This window comes from Vicugna pacos, chromosome 7, assembly GCF_048564905.1.
Source record: "Vicugna pacos chromosome 7, VicPac4, whole genome shotgun sequence".
Taxonomy (NCBI): Eukaryota; Metazoa; Chordata; class Mammalia; order Artiodactyla; family Camelidae; genus Vicugna; species Vicugna pacos.
The window spans coordinates 11,333,101-11,347,863 of NC_132993.1; the positions used below are offsets into that span (position 1 = coordinate 11,333,101).

The 14,763-nt window shown below is 40.3% G+C and overlaps 1 protein-coding gene across 1 annotated transcript; it reads right to left on the reverse strand.

The window, feature by feature from the left end:
- Window positions 1-5,163: 5,163 nt before the first annotated feature.
- TAS2R3 (taste 2 receptor member 3) lies at window positions 5,164-6,238 on the reverse strand. The gene has a single exon (XM_031674556.2). The coding sequence runs from the start codon at window positions 6,236-6,238 to the stop codon at window positions 5,288-5,290; it is 951 nt and encodes a 316-aa protein (XP_031530416.1). The 3' UTR covers window positions 5,164-5,287.
- Window positions 6,239-14,763: the final 8,525 nt, after the last annotated feature.

The following is a 14,763-nucleotide window of genomic DNA, read 5'->3' on the forward strand; positions in this document are numbered from 1 at the left end:
AAAGGAAAAGGAAGAATCTGGGATGATCTCCAAAATTCTAGTGCAAGTGAGAAAAAAAACAAAAACACTTGTCTTTCAGTGAGACAAGAAGCATAGTCTGAAATAGAATTAGATAGGCAAGAAATTTTAGGTGGCAGGGAGCAAGAGAAGGTGAATAGAGTATTCAGACAGCACTGTAGGTCTGATATCTATAAAAAGGGAGGGAGAAAGAAAAAGAATTGGGTAGGAAGAATCCTAGAGTACAGCACAGTTCCAAAAAAGCTGATGGAGAGTTCTTGGGCCAAAATTGCCTATTGGAAGAGTACCATGTCCCAGCAGAAGACGCTTACCTTAATACTCCCCAGTGCTCCAGCACCGGCTGACAGCAGCCTGCAGGAGGCGAGGAGCCCTCAGTAAGTTTCACTCCCCACAGCGGGAAAAGTGAGCAGTGCGTTTTCATGGCTGCCGCAAAAGGGAGCCAGAGACGAAGATCACCTGTGCCGGAACCCTCTGGTGATAAGATGATTCCTTCATCATATCTGAAGCATCTGTTTCAATGATGTAGAGATGAAATAAATACTCATTTCCGTGTCTTTATTGTCCATCAGATGGGATGTTTTAGAGAATAAGAACTGATCTACTACAGTATTTTATGCAGAATGAGTGTTAAAAAAAAATGTCTGTGGTGTGCATGAACGAACTGGAATCAAGATAAGCCAGAATCAAAATGGAGTAAGAAATGTATTTATTCCTGAAACATTACAGGAGCATCTGGCAACTATCCAGAACCCACCCCTTCCGCAAAGAGATCTGCCAGCTGGGCAGCAACGGTACAAACCCGAGCAACCAAGAAAACCTCAGAAATCATCCCGCTCTGGGGCTGTGAGGACGTTATTTGGCAACAGGCAGACAGCCAGCCTAGACAGAATACTTCAAGAAACTCCACTCACGAACTTCTGAAAATATATTTTCCAGGGTTAACCTGGAAGTGTTCTGGTCATCTGGCCAGCTCCACCAAATTACAGTGACAATTTAATTGTAGTGTGGTCAACAAATTTACTCACTCTGTAAACTCAGATGTGTGGAGAAAAAAAATTATGTTCTTAATTTTATCTACAAGTAAGACAGATTTTCTCCTGAGCCTCCGCCTGTGGTCAGGGGAAGTGTTTAATCCAACGGGATAATGCAAAGAGTATCTTCAGAAAAATGTTCAGTTTCTGTAGATGGAAAAATAAAAACATCTGCGACATCCCCCGCCAGCCATGCTTCTCCCCTTTAATTAGGGTCCAGGTGGGCACTGGGAAGGGCTGAGATGAACTGTACCCCACGACGGCAGAGAAGTGTCACGTCCTCTCCCTCAGTGTCCTTGTCTCCCTGGGCTTCCAGGAAGAGGTCCTTGTCCCTTGGTTGCTGCCCGCCCTGCCTGCCTATGCTTTGCTCCCATGGACCTCAAACAGGGAGCTTTCAACCAGTCCTCAGAAAGGAGGAAGACCAAGACTCTCGCCTTCCCTGCTTGCAGTCCCTTTCCTTTCTGCCCTTCTCCTCCCCACCACCCCCTGGGGGCTGGGGAGAGTAGACTTCCCCTTATATCATGTCCTCTTATTACCACAAGCAACACAAGCTTCATGGGCTTCATGTTATCAGAGTAGGACTCCAAGAGGCACCTACTGCAGGCTCAACCCTTGACAGGTTAGAATATCAACAGCGAACATTTGCTGTGCATTGACTATGCTGTAGTTGCTAAAACACCTTGCACACATGTGGTCCTCACACCGATCCTGCCAAGTATGCCTATTTTATAGTATCGGAAACTGAAGTCCGAGGAGGTTTGGTAACTTGCCAAAGATCATGCATCTAATAAGGGCCTGGGAGGGGGGCGGTTGTCAGGATTTGAACCCAAATGTGTAATTCCAGAACTAACATTCTTAGCCCCTACATTGTACATTCTTCTAGTCCAACAAAATGTAGAAATACCAGAAAGTAACGTACAAGCAGCAGCAGTAGTTGCTGTTTATAAGGTCACTTTTGCTTTCTTAAAGCAGAACCTCCTGCAGAACATGAACAAGTAACACTGACTTTCCTTTCTGCTTATCCCAAATCAAGAGAATCACAAACCCAACTTAAAAGATCCTCTAGATAGCCCTGTCCATCAACAGTTGGAAAATGGCAGAAATACTGTACAAAATAATGAGCAATGGTAAGCACTGAAACTGAGAAATGTTGGAATGTAATTTTTGTGTTTTTTTTTTTTTTTGGTGGGGAGGGTTGTTGTTTATTTATTTGTTTCACTTAGAATCTTCCTGGACCCAAACTACAGTTCAATCTCATTAAGTGTCAGGATCTATGAACTCAGCCCAAGAGGCCAGAGTACCAAAAATGAGAAGTAGTACCATGAGACATAGAACACAGGGGCCCTTGATGGAAACGTGGAAGGTCTCATGAGCTACTGTCATAAGTGGACAGTATGTTGACTCATGTGTTGACTTGCGTTAAAGCCCCCAGCAACACACCAAAGGACTGATGTGCTTGGAGGAGACACGTGGCCACAGGAACAAGATCTAGCATATAACTGGACTCCAAATGTAGGAATAATTCTCGTCCCCATACTTTGACCCAAAGGAAGCTGGTCATAGTGGGGGAAAACCATGCTCTGCTCCTCTGTGCGTGAAACAACTAGATTTAAAAGTCTCACGGTATTTAGCAACCAGTTAACTAACTGAAAGCAAAAAAAAAAAAAAAAAAAAAAGACCCCTTCCAGGATTTCTCAAAAATGGGGGTGAGGCATTAAGTAATTCTTCCCCATGGCCTAGAACTCAGGGAGGATCTGGCAGATTAAGTATTTCCCTTGGTGGATTCAGAAGACCATAGTCTCTCCCAAACAGCCAAAGTTCCCTTCAGTGTGCCTCTAGCAAAAAGTAAGACTCCTTTCCTCAGCACCTCACCCACTACTCAACCCACATCCTTACTCCTACCCTAAACTCTGGCTAAGGGCACTCCACACATTGCTGAAGTCATGTAACAAAGTTGGAGATTTTTCAGGAGTCACCTCTAAATTTCTCTGAAAGAGGAAAGAGAAAACAGGGGAGGAGCTGGGGATGCCACGCCCATGAATTTTATTTCATTTACTCTCTGGGAAGGAAACTTCGCACTCAACCACCTGGACTGCCACTACAGACTCCCACTCAGGGAATCCTGTATTTCCACCCACACTCCAGGCTCCGGTGGAATGAACAATGGTGGTAACTTCAGCAAGTTCACGGCATCACATTTGAGTCTGCTAGGTCAGGGTAGGAGCTGATGGAGCCATGGCAGAAATGGAAGGGAGGAATCCTTCAGAAGTTAGCCAAAGGCACCAAGAAACAAACATCAGTCAAGCCAAGATCTCTAGTAAAGTGTCATGTTCAATTAAAAGGGAGGAAAATCCCCACACCTAAGGCAGAAGGCAGAATCAGGAATTCAGGTAAGGGCTGAAGAACTAGAAGGTCAGAGCTAGGCAGAGAAGTTACCAAAGTGACAGAAAGTAGCAACAAGTATTCAAGAGTGGGTGAGGATGAATTCAAGAGCAGGGTTTGGGGTAAACAGCAGATGCCAATTGAGAGAGTAGGGATTTCCATATGTAGACTTCTCTGTGCTGAAAAGCAGCACAGATTTTTATTAATCACAGAAGCACTCATTTCAGAATCCTTCTATTTTAGTGAATTATGAATGACTATTAAATCATTCTTTTATGTTTCAACAGATACCTTTTTGAAACGGAGTTTTAAGTTATGCCAGAATTAGGAATTTTCATAGCAGCTCCAAGAGGGTCCAATCTGAAAGTAAACAATGCAGACCAAAAGACATTTTATTCCTATAATTTTGGAAATGAATATATAAATCTCAGAACAATCCAAAAATTAATTTATGGTTACATATGAACAACTGCCAAGTAATGTGGTGATCCTTCATGCTATGTCAACATGTATCCCCTTTCACAAAACAATAACAACAACAATAATAATAGCATTTATTATTAAATAAATAGTATTTATTATTTACTCCATGGGGGACTCAAAGCATTTTTCATATGTTAACTCACTCATTCCTTCCAACCACTCTATCCCAAAAATACTGTTACTATTCCCATTTTATAAGTGAGGAAAGTGAAATAGAGAGACGTTAAGAAAGTTCCCCAGGGTCACCCAGTTCAGGGTCAGGATGTGAACCAGGACACATTCATAGCCACAAAACTTTATATCTGAGAGCCCATTAGCGACAGAAGTCCAGATTCAGAACTGTCATGTGCCCTAAATATGTTTACAAGTTTGAGGTCTCAAGCCATAATGTCCTAACTTGTCAGCACTGTTCAGTGACAGGAGCGAAATCAAAGTCCACACAATTTTATTAAAATAAAAGTGGTTACACTTATAAAAACTGCTTATTTCTTAATAAAACTATGAAATTTTACAAATATGTATCTTGGTTAATTTAAAAAACTTCTTAGACTTTTGTCCAATCTAAAAAATAAAAAATTACTTGAAGATTTACCTTAGCAAAATAATAAAGGAATGCAAAGGATTACTGCCTGAAATTAAAGCAAAATAACTTCACCACCAGACTGGACTGGAGCCTAGTATCCAAGGGCCTTGGTTTTCACTCCACTGCTGTTGTCATGACACAACGGGTTGGTGGAAACTGGTGTCTTGTGGGGGTTGCTGCTGCTGCAGAAATCCACTGTCAGTTACAGTAACAGCTTCACCCACTGAGCACTTACACTGTTCCGAAATGTTGACATCCATTGTCTCATGAATCTCTCAGACCCTGTGAGGTCAATACCACAGTCTGCATCTTAAAATGGGGGAAGAGAGGATCAAACGGGTAATTAAAGTAACTCACCTAAGGCCAAAAAGTCTAGAAAATGGACACAATCAGAATTCAAACCCAAGTCTGTGGGACTGCAATGCTTTTGCTCTTTCCCTCATGTTTGCTACACTGTTTTATTTACATCACCTGATCGCTGTCTGTATAAACCTGAAGTTAAAGCTAGTCCTCAGCTCGTTAGGTTGAGCTGATAGCTATTAAAATACAACTCCATGTCTACATAGGGAGGGTTTTACCATACTGACATCTTCCAAAGACTATTTTACCTTCTCCAAAATGACCATACAAAGAGAGGCTACGAGAAGCGTCCCCAGGTGGGGCAGGGTGACGCAGTAATGTCTCTTCTATTGATGTTACAGAACAGGTGCAACAGGGGGGTCAGGAAGAGCCCTGTAACCTTGAACCAGGTCGAAGGACCCCTGGGCTCCCTCCTATGCCCTCTACCACCCTATGGAGAAAAGGGGCCCTTGGATCCAGGCTTCAGATGACCATGCCCACACCAGAGCATCTCCATAAACGTCTGCTTCAGCTTGCTGTTTCCCAGAATGAGAATATATGAGTGGCCAGCAGGATATAACATTGTAATCACTTCTCCAATCATCTTAATCATTTTAGTTGCTGGTAGGAAATAACTAGATGATAAAATTAAAAAGGAAAGAAAGTAAAGTAGGAAGAGAAAGAGGAAGGAGAGGATGATTTTGATGGCCCTCTTGTGGGCCTCAGTACTTGGATCCCTGGAGCCGGTACAGTTCTGCTGCATCTGCCGTGTATGCCTTCCCAGGGAGAGGATGAGCAGAAAGTAGGAGGCTAGAGACACAGTTAGGGGAAGGAGGTTCCACAGAGTCCCCAAAACATGGATCAGTTTGTATTCGTTTCTCTTCTTTAAAACCTGCTCAGTCATATTTCCTGTTCCATCAATTCCACTGAGAACAGAATAGATCTTAAATTCATGGACCAGAGACACGGTGCTGCTGCACGCTAGGAGCAGGGTGCTCATCAGCATCCACACGACCACCCTGGAAACTCTCCACTTGAGCCAGAGGAATGCAGGGTGGGAGAAACTGGCGACTTTCAGGCAGTAGAAGACACTGAGACACGTGGAAAGCCAAATGCTCAGATGGTTTGTAAACGTCCAGAAAATATCAATCATCTGCATTACTATCCCTTCATCATGTAGTTTGGAAGAGAACACCATTAAAACACCATCAACCAAGAGAGTCCCCAGCAGAACAATCCTAGAGAGAGCCAGGTTAGTGATGATGAAGTCGGACAAAGAGATTCTCTTGCTCTTGAACCAGCTGCTGCCATTGACTAGCCCTATGAAGCCATTGCCCAGCATTCCCAGGACGAACTCACTGGCAGTCAGAACCAGAAAGCCCCAGTCGGTGCACCCCAGCATGTCAGCAAGTAGGAGGACCTGATCTTCGCTCCTTCTGTTGATGAACAATCTCTTGCTGATGTGAGACTTCTCTGAATCACTGCTACCTGCTGCTTCTCTGTACCTGTCTCTTGACTCAGCCCAATTTTGTCTATCATAGAGCAAAGTTCACTGAACCCTCCCTGGCTCTTTCGGGCTAATCTGTCCTCTTCAGAAATCATGTGGACTGTCACGTTCCATCTATGAGCTAAGCTCAGAAGCTCTTTGCGAAAATGCAAATAGAGTAGTGTCCAGTGTCACACAGAGAAGGAAGAGATCTGAGTCACCAAGAAGATGGAGGATTTGGACACAGTTTCAAAGGCAGTAAGTAGGATTTTGAGCCACTCAGAGCAAAAAGGCGTGTCACCAAAGGGTCACAGAGAATCACTCAGAAGAGTGAGAAGTCTTATTCCTCAGGAAGGAGGCCTCAGGGACACATACAGAAAGGGGGAAATACCAGAATTCCACCATAAGGCACTACCAAAGTCATCCTAGGAGGAGGTTTAAGTTCATAAAACAGGAAAAGTTCAGTACCAATGGTCTCGGACTAGAGTTAAAAGGTGTGCCTCTTAGAGAATGCCTTACATGAGGGGCTACAAGTTCTTTCCTAGTGAGCCACAGCATCGGAAATTCTTAACTACCTGAATATTTACATGATAACAATAGTGAACTATAGCATATAAGCTATTCAAAGCATGACTTTTTCAGAGGGCATGACCACTGTATCGATATGTCAATCAATGAAAGATCAGGCTGACAGAAATCACACACAGACACCATCCATCAACCAAAGGTTTTAAAATGTAAAATAGTGCTTTACAAATTTTGACCACAACCAACAGTAATATTTTATACATATATTATGTATATACATATGTATAAAACATAAGTATGTGTATATAAATATGTCACAGGCTAAATATATGTATATCATTTATACATACTATATTGGGAAAGCCAAGTTTTCACAAAACCACGTTTCCCCTTTCTACACATATGGCACTCTGATTTTCTATCCTATTCTTTTTTTTTTCATTGCTGCTTACATATCACAAACTTGATATCACAACCTGCTAATGAGTTGTTAAAAATAGTTTGAAAACACTGATCTGAAGGATGGAGGAAAAAAATCAATTTCATCAAGAATCAAAGCAGAGAGTTCAACATTATCCAATAACAGACTGAGGGTTACACGCCAAGGAGCCAGTCACCTGGGCCAGGTGAGCCTCATCAGTCTCGTATGTATGTAGCAGAGCACTGCAGAGTAAACGCAAGCATAAACACAGTCCTCCTTAACCACCCTCAGCTTGTTCAGGCTAACTTAACAACCTGGCCCAAACGCTTCCTTAACTCCGTGCTTCAGAATTAGAATAAGGCCAGTTCCCAGCTATCTCTGTAAGTCCCGTAACAGAACTTTACACCAGTTGTAGGGCTGATCCTGCAACCTACCACCATGCCTGTTCAGTCTTTTTCTCATGGCCTCAGTTCTACACATTCAGATTTTTGTGGTTATCACACCTTTACATCCCCTCATAAGAAGAAATACAATAATAAGATTCCTCTACCCATGTATCAGTTATCAGTAACAAAAAAAGTTTAGAATACACAACATATCAGGATGCATTTCACATATCATTTCATGTTTGATCATACTGTTTTACTAGCCCTATTTTTACCCCTTCCAAAAATAGAATCTGTACCTTTCTTCAAGTTGTAATTGAACAATTTAGAGTTAACTGAAATTTTTTTTCATGTGTTGATGCTTTCCCAGGACAGTGTGTTTCCATGTACACCACATTAGCCGATGACCAGAGTTCAATTTCCCAAAAGAATTTGTTGTATATCATCATTATCATTGCTATTATTCCATCAGGTGCCAGTGGTAAGAATCATGAGCCCGTAGTTATAACCACCCCCATTCCTTAACATAAATACTAAAGCTATCATACTATAACACACCATTAATAATGGCTGCTTCCAAAATGCATGTTGACCGTAGTCCATCAAACAACCACATATACTCCAAGTTCAATTCTATAAAGCCTGCAGCTTTAAATATGGTTTGTTGGCGGGATCAGTACTAGAGCTGCGGTATTGCAGCATCCCAGGCTGCAGACATCTGGGAAGCCTGCTTAGAGAACATGCACTTGCTCTTAACCATCCTTTTGAGTAAAAGATCAAAATAAGTATATCAGTCAGGGCTTTGGCAGGAAACAATTGACAAAACCAGGTAATTCTAGAAGAGTTTAAAAAAGGGATTATTTACAAAATGATGGACAGAGCACAGGGAAATCATAAAAGACTAGGAACGGTGGGGCACCAACCCACGATACCACTCAGAGAGAGTGAGCCCTATGTGGAGGGGATCTCCTGACAGCAGCTGAGAGTTTTCAGTTGGGAGAGCCTGAAGAGAGTAAGCTGAGAGAATAAACTTCAAAACACATGTCAGCAGATCAGCAAGGCATTCTAATATCATCTCCCTCCCCTTCCTTATTCTGGCACTTTCTCCCCAGGGATTTAGACATCATGGTCCAGGTCTTTGCATCATTCCTGCTTCTGATACTACTGGGCATGACGACTGTGTTGATGAACGTCAGCAGTACACTCAGATGGACTTGAAGTCAAGACAAATCATAACTAATATCCATTATACCAATCAAGTTCACTGATCTGAAGAACACAGAAGGAAATCAGCACAGTCAGGTGTACACAAGAGAGATCAGCAATATATATATAAAATGAGAAGTGGAGTGTAGCCTTCTAGGTTCCTTTACAGTTCTCACCTGGAGAACGCACAATGGCAAGCAGTAATTCTAAGTAAGTGAGCATCTCCTCAGAATCCTGAAGGCCCACCTTCATACCATATATGCATAAATACGTTCTGAATGTGGCTAACATGGATGATTTTCCATTTTCACTGCCTCCAACCTGGTCTAAGCTACCGTGATCTCTCACCTGAACTGCTCAATAGCCTCCTGACTCATTTCTCCACTTCTAATCTTTTCCCCCATAATACACCCTCCATACAGACACAAGAATGATCTTCTTAAAAGGTAAGTTAGGTCATCTCACTCCACTACTTAAAAGATTTCAATGGCTTCCCAGTGCAACTACAACAAAATACAAGCTCCTGACATTCTATCACTGAGAATCTCTTCTGCAGATCCTCCTGCATGCACCAGGATTTAAGATAAATATTACAATATCCTGCGGTCTGAGTAAAGAAACAGGCTTTACTGGAGTAAGAGAAAACTTTTACCAACAACAGAAACAAAAGCAGGGCTCCTCCTCATCCTCCTGTGATTACACGGAGGGACCTGGGCACTGTTAGGTTAGCAGTGTACATCTGCATGTCAATGGAGACACCTCATCTTCTAGTGGTCTCACTTTCCATAATGAAAGTGTGAAAGCAACTTTGTCAGTAGGAAAATAAATAGTCTGCTTAATGCCAGAAAGTCTGGATTTGGGATGCTAGCTATATTACAGGAATTGACTGGGAAGGCCAGCTGACCAACACCTGAGGACCTCAGATGTTCTAGTCCCTGGTGTTAGAAGGCCACCAATTCTGTGGGAACTGAGCTTATGTGAAACACCTGAGCGCTTCACGTAAGTGAAAGGAACCCTCTTTTCCCAGATAACGTGTTGTCCAGGCAACCTAGATTGAATTCCTAGGGTTGTTTTCAGACAACTCTCCTCTTTGCAGTATACATTTTCCTACGAGAGTGCTCACATTTTCCAGTTTGTTCAGGACAATCACGAACGGTTATGTGCCTGCCACTCCAAGCAATTATTAATAATGCCTCCTTTTCGTGTTTTACTCACTGAATATTCCAGCCCTAAGCTCAGTCCTGGAACATAGTAGAACCTTAACAGATAGATAGTGAATAAATAAATTTGCTAGAAGTTTGATTTCTGTTTTTAGCTCAAGTTTTGGATTCATTTTTAATATTGTTGGATTTTAGGGAAAATAATGGAAAATAAATGAATTAGAAGTTAAATCTTATTTCTGTACTGCCATTTATTCAATGACATTTCTTGAGCACCTACTATGTGATAGGCACTGTATTAGGTGCAGAAAATCATGGACTAGTAAGCAAGAGAGACATATCTACAAGGAAATATAACAATGTGATCAATGCTAAGAGAGACAAAATAAATGTGTTTGCACAGAGGAGCCAAATTTTGCCTAGAAGAGTCACAGAACTGAAAGAGGAGATACTATTTGAGACACTATTTTAAAAAATATATTTTTATTGACAGTTTACAATGTTGTGTCAATTTCTGGTGTACAGCACAATGCTTCAGTCATACAGGAACATACATATATTCGTTTTCATATTCTTTTCCACAAGTTACTATAAGAAATTGAATATAGTTCCCTGTGCTATACAGTATAAACTTGTTTATCTATTTTATGTACATTAGTATCTGCAAACCTTGAACTCCCAATTTATCCCTTCCCACCCCCTTCTCCCCCTGGTAACCATAAGTTTGTTTTCTATGTCTGTGAGTCCATTTCTGTTTTGTAAATAACTTCATTTGTCTTTTTTTTTTTTTAAGATTCCACATATAAGTGATATTATGTTATTTTGCTTTCTCTTTCTGGCTTACTTCACTTAGAATGACGTTCTCCAAGTCCATCCATGTTGCTGCAAATGGTATTATTTTATTCTTTTTTATGGCTGAGTAGTATTCCATTGTATAAATATACCACAGGTTCTTTATCCAGTCATCTGTTGATGGACATTTAGATTGTTTCCATGTCTTGGCTGTTACAAATAGTGCTGCTATGAACACTGAGGTGCATCTATCTTTCTGAATTAAAGTTCTCTCTGGATATATGGCCAGGAGTGGGACTACTGGGTCATACAGTAAATCTATTTTTAGTCCTTTGAGGAATCTCCATACTGTTTTCCATAATGGGTGCACCAAAGGACATTCCCTCCACAGTGTAGGAGGGTTCCCTTTTCTCCACACCCTCTCCAGCATTTATTGTTTGTGGACTTTTGAATGATGTCCATTCTGACTGGTGTGAGGTAATGACCTCATTGTAGTTTTGATTTGCATTTCTCTGATAATTAGCAATATTGAGCATTTTTTCATGTGCTTATTGGCCACTTTTATGTCTTCATTGTAGAGCTGCTTGTTTTTTGAGCAGTACTAGTAGGTCAGGGACAAGATCTCAGATCCCTGTCCTCTTGTATCACACTGTTTCATAGTCTCTGGCTCCTGATGATCCCTATAAAACTCTCAAATCACACGATGCACCTCAAACCAACAGGTGTTTTATTGAGCACCCTCTGGGTCCCATTCTCTGCCTTTGACATTACTTCTCATTTACCTGTGTAACACATTTTATCAAGTAATGATGTGACACTATGGTAAATTCAAACAACCCTAGAAGACAGTAACCTAGGATACTTGCATCTTCGTCTTAGCAATGCTTTAAGCTAATTATGTGACATTAGGCAAATTTCTTGATCTTTCTGACTCTCAGGTTGGAAATAAATAAAATGAAGAGGTCCCAGAGAGTCAATATTAATCAATGGTTTAAGGACCTGGGTTCTGGAATCAGGCCTGGATTCCAATCTGAATGCCACTGTTCATTACTTATGTGACCTTAGGCAAGTTAATCTCCCTAAACCTCAGTTTGTGCATCTGTAAAACAGGCACAATAATAGTACCTATTTCAGAGTTGTTATAGTTATCAAATAAGACAATGCCTATAAAAATGTAAAATGCAGGAGTGTTTTTCAAATGTTAGCTATTACTGTCATTGATGTTAATAAGGTCACTGCCCTTTATTTATGTAAGTATACATTACTGTATACATTACCCATACTTAGGATTTTTTTTATGGAAACTTCAATTTATTTAATGTAATATTTAATACATATAAAAATACACGCAATATATATGTAAATTATAAAGGAAACAAAATAAGCAGCCATAATTCCACTACCCAACTTGAGAAGCAGAACATCACCAGCAGTACCATGGCACCTGTCTGTGTGCTGCTTCTCCGCCCTATCCCTGGTGCCTTCCCCCAGCTTCCTATGTAAACTCATCTTGAATTCTGTATTTATCATTCCTTTCTTTTCTGAATAGTTTTATCACATAGGTGTCTATCCATAAAAATGCTGTATATTTGTTTGACTTTAACCTTTATAAAAATAACATGGTATACAAATACCCACTGCAGTCTGATATGGATACATGTTTATAAGTTATCCTGTTAAAGGATAACTACAATTCATTTATCCAGCTGTGTAATAACCCACTGTGTAAGCATTTATTTATCCATTCCCTGTGGGTGAACCTTGGGGTTGTTTTTGTACTATTAAGGTACACTGTTAAGGTACTATTAGGTACACTGTTGCTACAGTTTCGGATGTTTCTTGGGCCACATGGACAAGAGTTCCTTAGAACGTACCTTAAAGGTGGAATAACTAGGTGAAATTTCAACATTTCAGGTTCATGTCATGCTTTCTCAAAACGGGGTGCCAATTTACACTTCCCCATTAGTAAGTTTCCATTGGTCTACAACATCCTCCTTCACACTCTGATCTATCAAATATGTTGAAATTTGCTAGCATGGAGGTCTTAAAATGGAAGTTCACTGTAGTTTCTGATTTGCACTTCCTTGATTATCGAGGTTGACAACTTTTTCACATAATAATGGATTATTTCTATTTCCTTCTCTGTGAAATGCTTGTGTCTTCGACCACTTTTCTTCTAAGCTGTCATTTTTTATTGCCTTGTGGGTTTGCATATATTCTAGGTCATATTCTTCATGCTTTGTAGGCCTTTACTTATTGTAGATTATATTTAAACTACATTATTTCAAATATCTTCTCTCCCAGTTTGTGACTTGTCATTTTGCTTCCTTTATGGTAACTTTGGTTTAAAAAAGGTTATTTTTAAGAGTTATATTTATCACCCTTTTCTGTGTTCAAGTTTTTCTTTTAAAAAAAAAACTTCCATGCCCCTCAAATTATAAACCAATTGTCCTATATTTTCGTCCAATTTTTTTTAAAGTTTTGCCTTTCACTCTTTAAGTAACCAGGAATTGACTTCTGCATAAGGTATGAGGTAGAGATCCAATTTCATTGTTTTCTATATGGATGACATTTTCCTAGCATCATTTATTGAATAATCTATACTTTACCCAGTGATCTATATAATGCCACTTTCATCATATATTTCTGGGTTCTCCATTCTATATCACTGTTCCCTGTTTATTCCTGCATCCACAGTACACTTCATTTATCACTATAGCTTTACTTTACAAAAAACCAAAACCAAAAACAAAAAACAAAACTGTCTTGCCAACTAGCAGAGCAAGTCTTCAGGAGCATGTTGCCTGTTCTTGGACCTTTGCTCAACAATACATCTTTAGGATCAACTTGTTCAGTTGCCCTACAACACTTCTGGGAATTTTTGTTTTGACCTGTAACAGCAACTTGGAGAGGGTTGACATCTTTACACTTTGATGCTTTCTTTGATGCTTTCAATAAATAAACATGGTGTACAAAAGTATTTAAGTCTTCTTTTAATGTATTTCAGTAAGTTTTATGATGTCCTCCATTGGGACCACACATCTGGAGACACCTTTCAACTTCTGATGCTCTTGTACATGGCATCTTTTGAAAATATTTTCTTTGCTGTTGTTTGCAGTTGACTTTTGTACATTCTTAATTACTCATCCATAGATTTTGTATCGTCTATGTGATCACAGCATTTGTAACTTTCTTCCTTTCCAATTTTAATAGTTTTTCTTTGCCTCCCTAAATGTGCTGAAACAACAGAACTAGTTCCTCATAAGGAACACCAGGAAGCTCACCTTCTGCCAGCACTCACAAATAAGAAATCATGTGAGTTCAGTGACACGGTGGCCACTTACAAGCCAGGGACACAGGCCTCACAAGAAACCATGCTGGTACCCTGATCTTCACACTTTCAGCCTCCAGAATGGTGAGAAAATATTTCAGTTACCTAGTATTACCTAATAGTATTTTGTTATAGCAACTCCAATTAAGACATCCAAAAATGCAATAAAAACTATGTTATACTTAGGATCCGGTTATTTTCCTGCAGGGAATCCCCTCACTCCGGATTATCTAGTCTGCCATCCTGCCAAGGGAAGCCTAAGGGCAGTACTTCTGTTCTGAACTTGAATGCTCCTTTATTTTACAGGAGGCTGTTAATGAAGGTCCTCGATAGAGACTTCAAACAAAATTAAACAATATATATTTGGTAAGAAAGCATGCTTATATTCACTCTTTCTAAGGTCAGTTGCTATGGTTTTGTGTATGTCATGGTCCAATCCCCTCCCCAAATTTAGAATGAGACATTAAGTTAAAAGCCTGAAGGACTGTGGGGGCAGAGGTGAGACTGCACTTCTCCTTGCAGTGGAAGGTCATGCAAGAGAAAAGGAAGAGTGATGAGTTGATCATGTACATGGAGTTAAAGGTAAGAATGAATGAATGAGTTAAGGATTAGGTTTA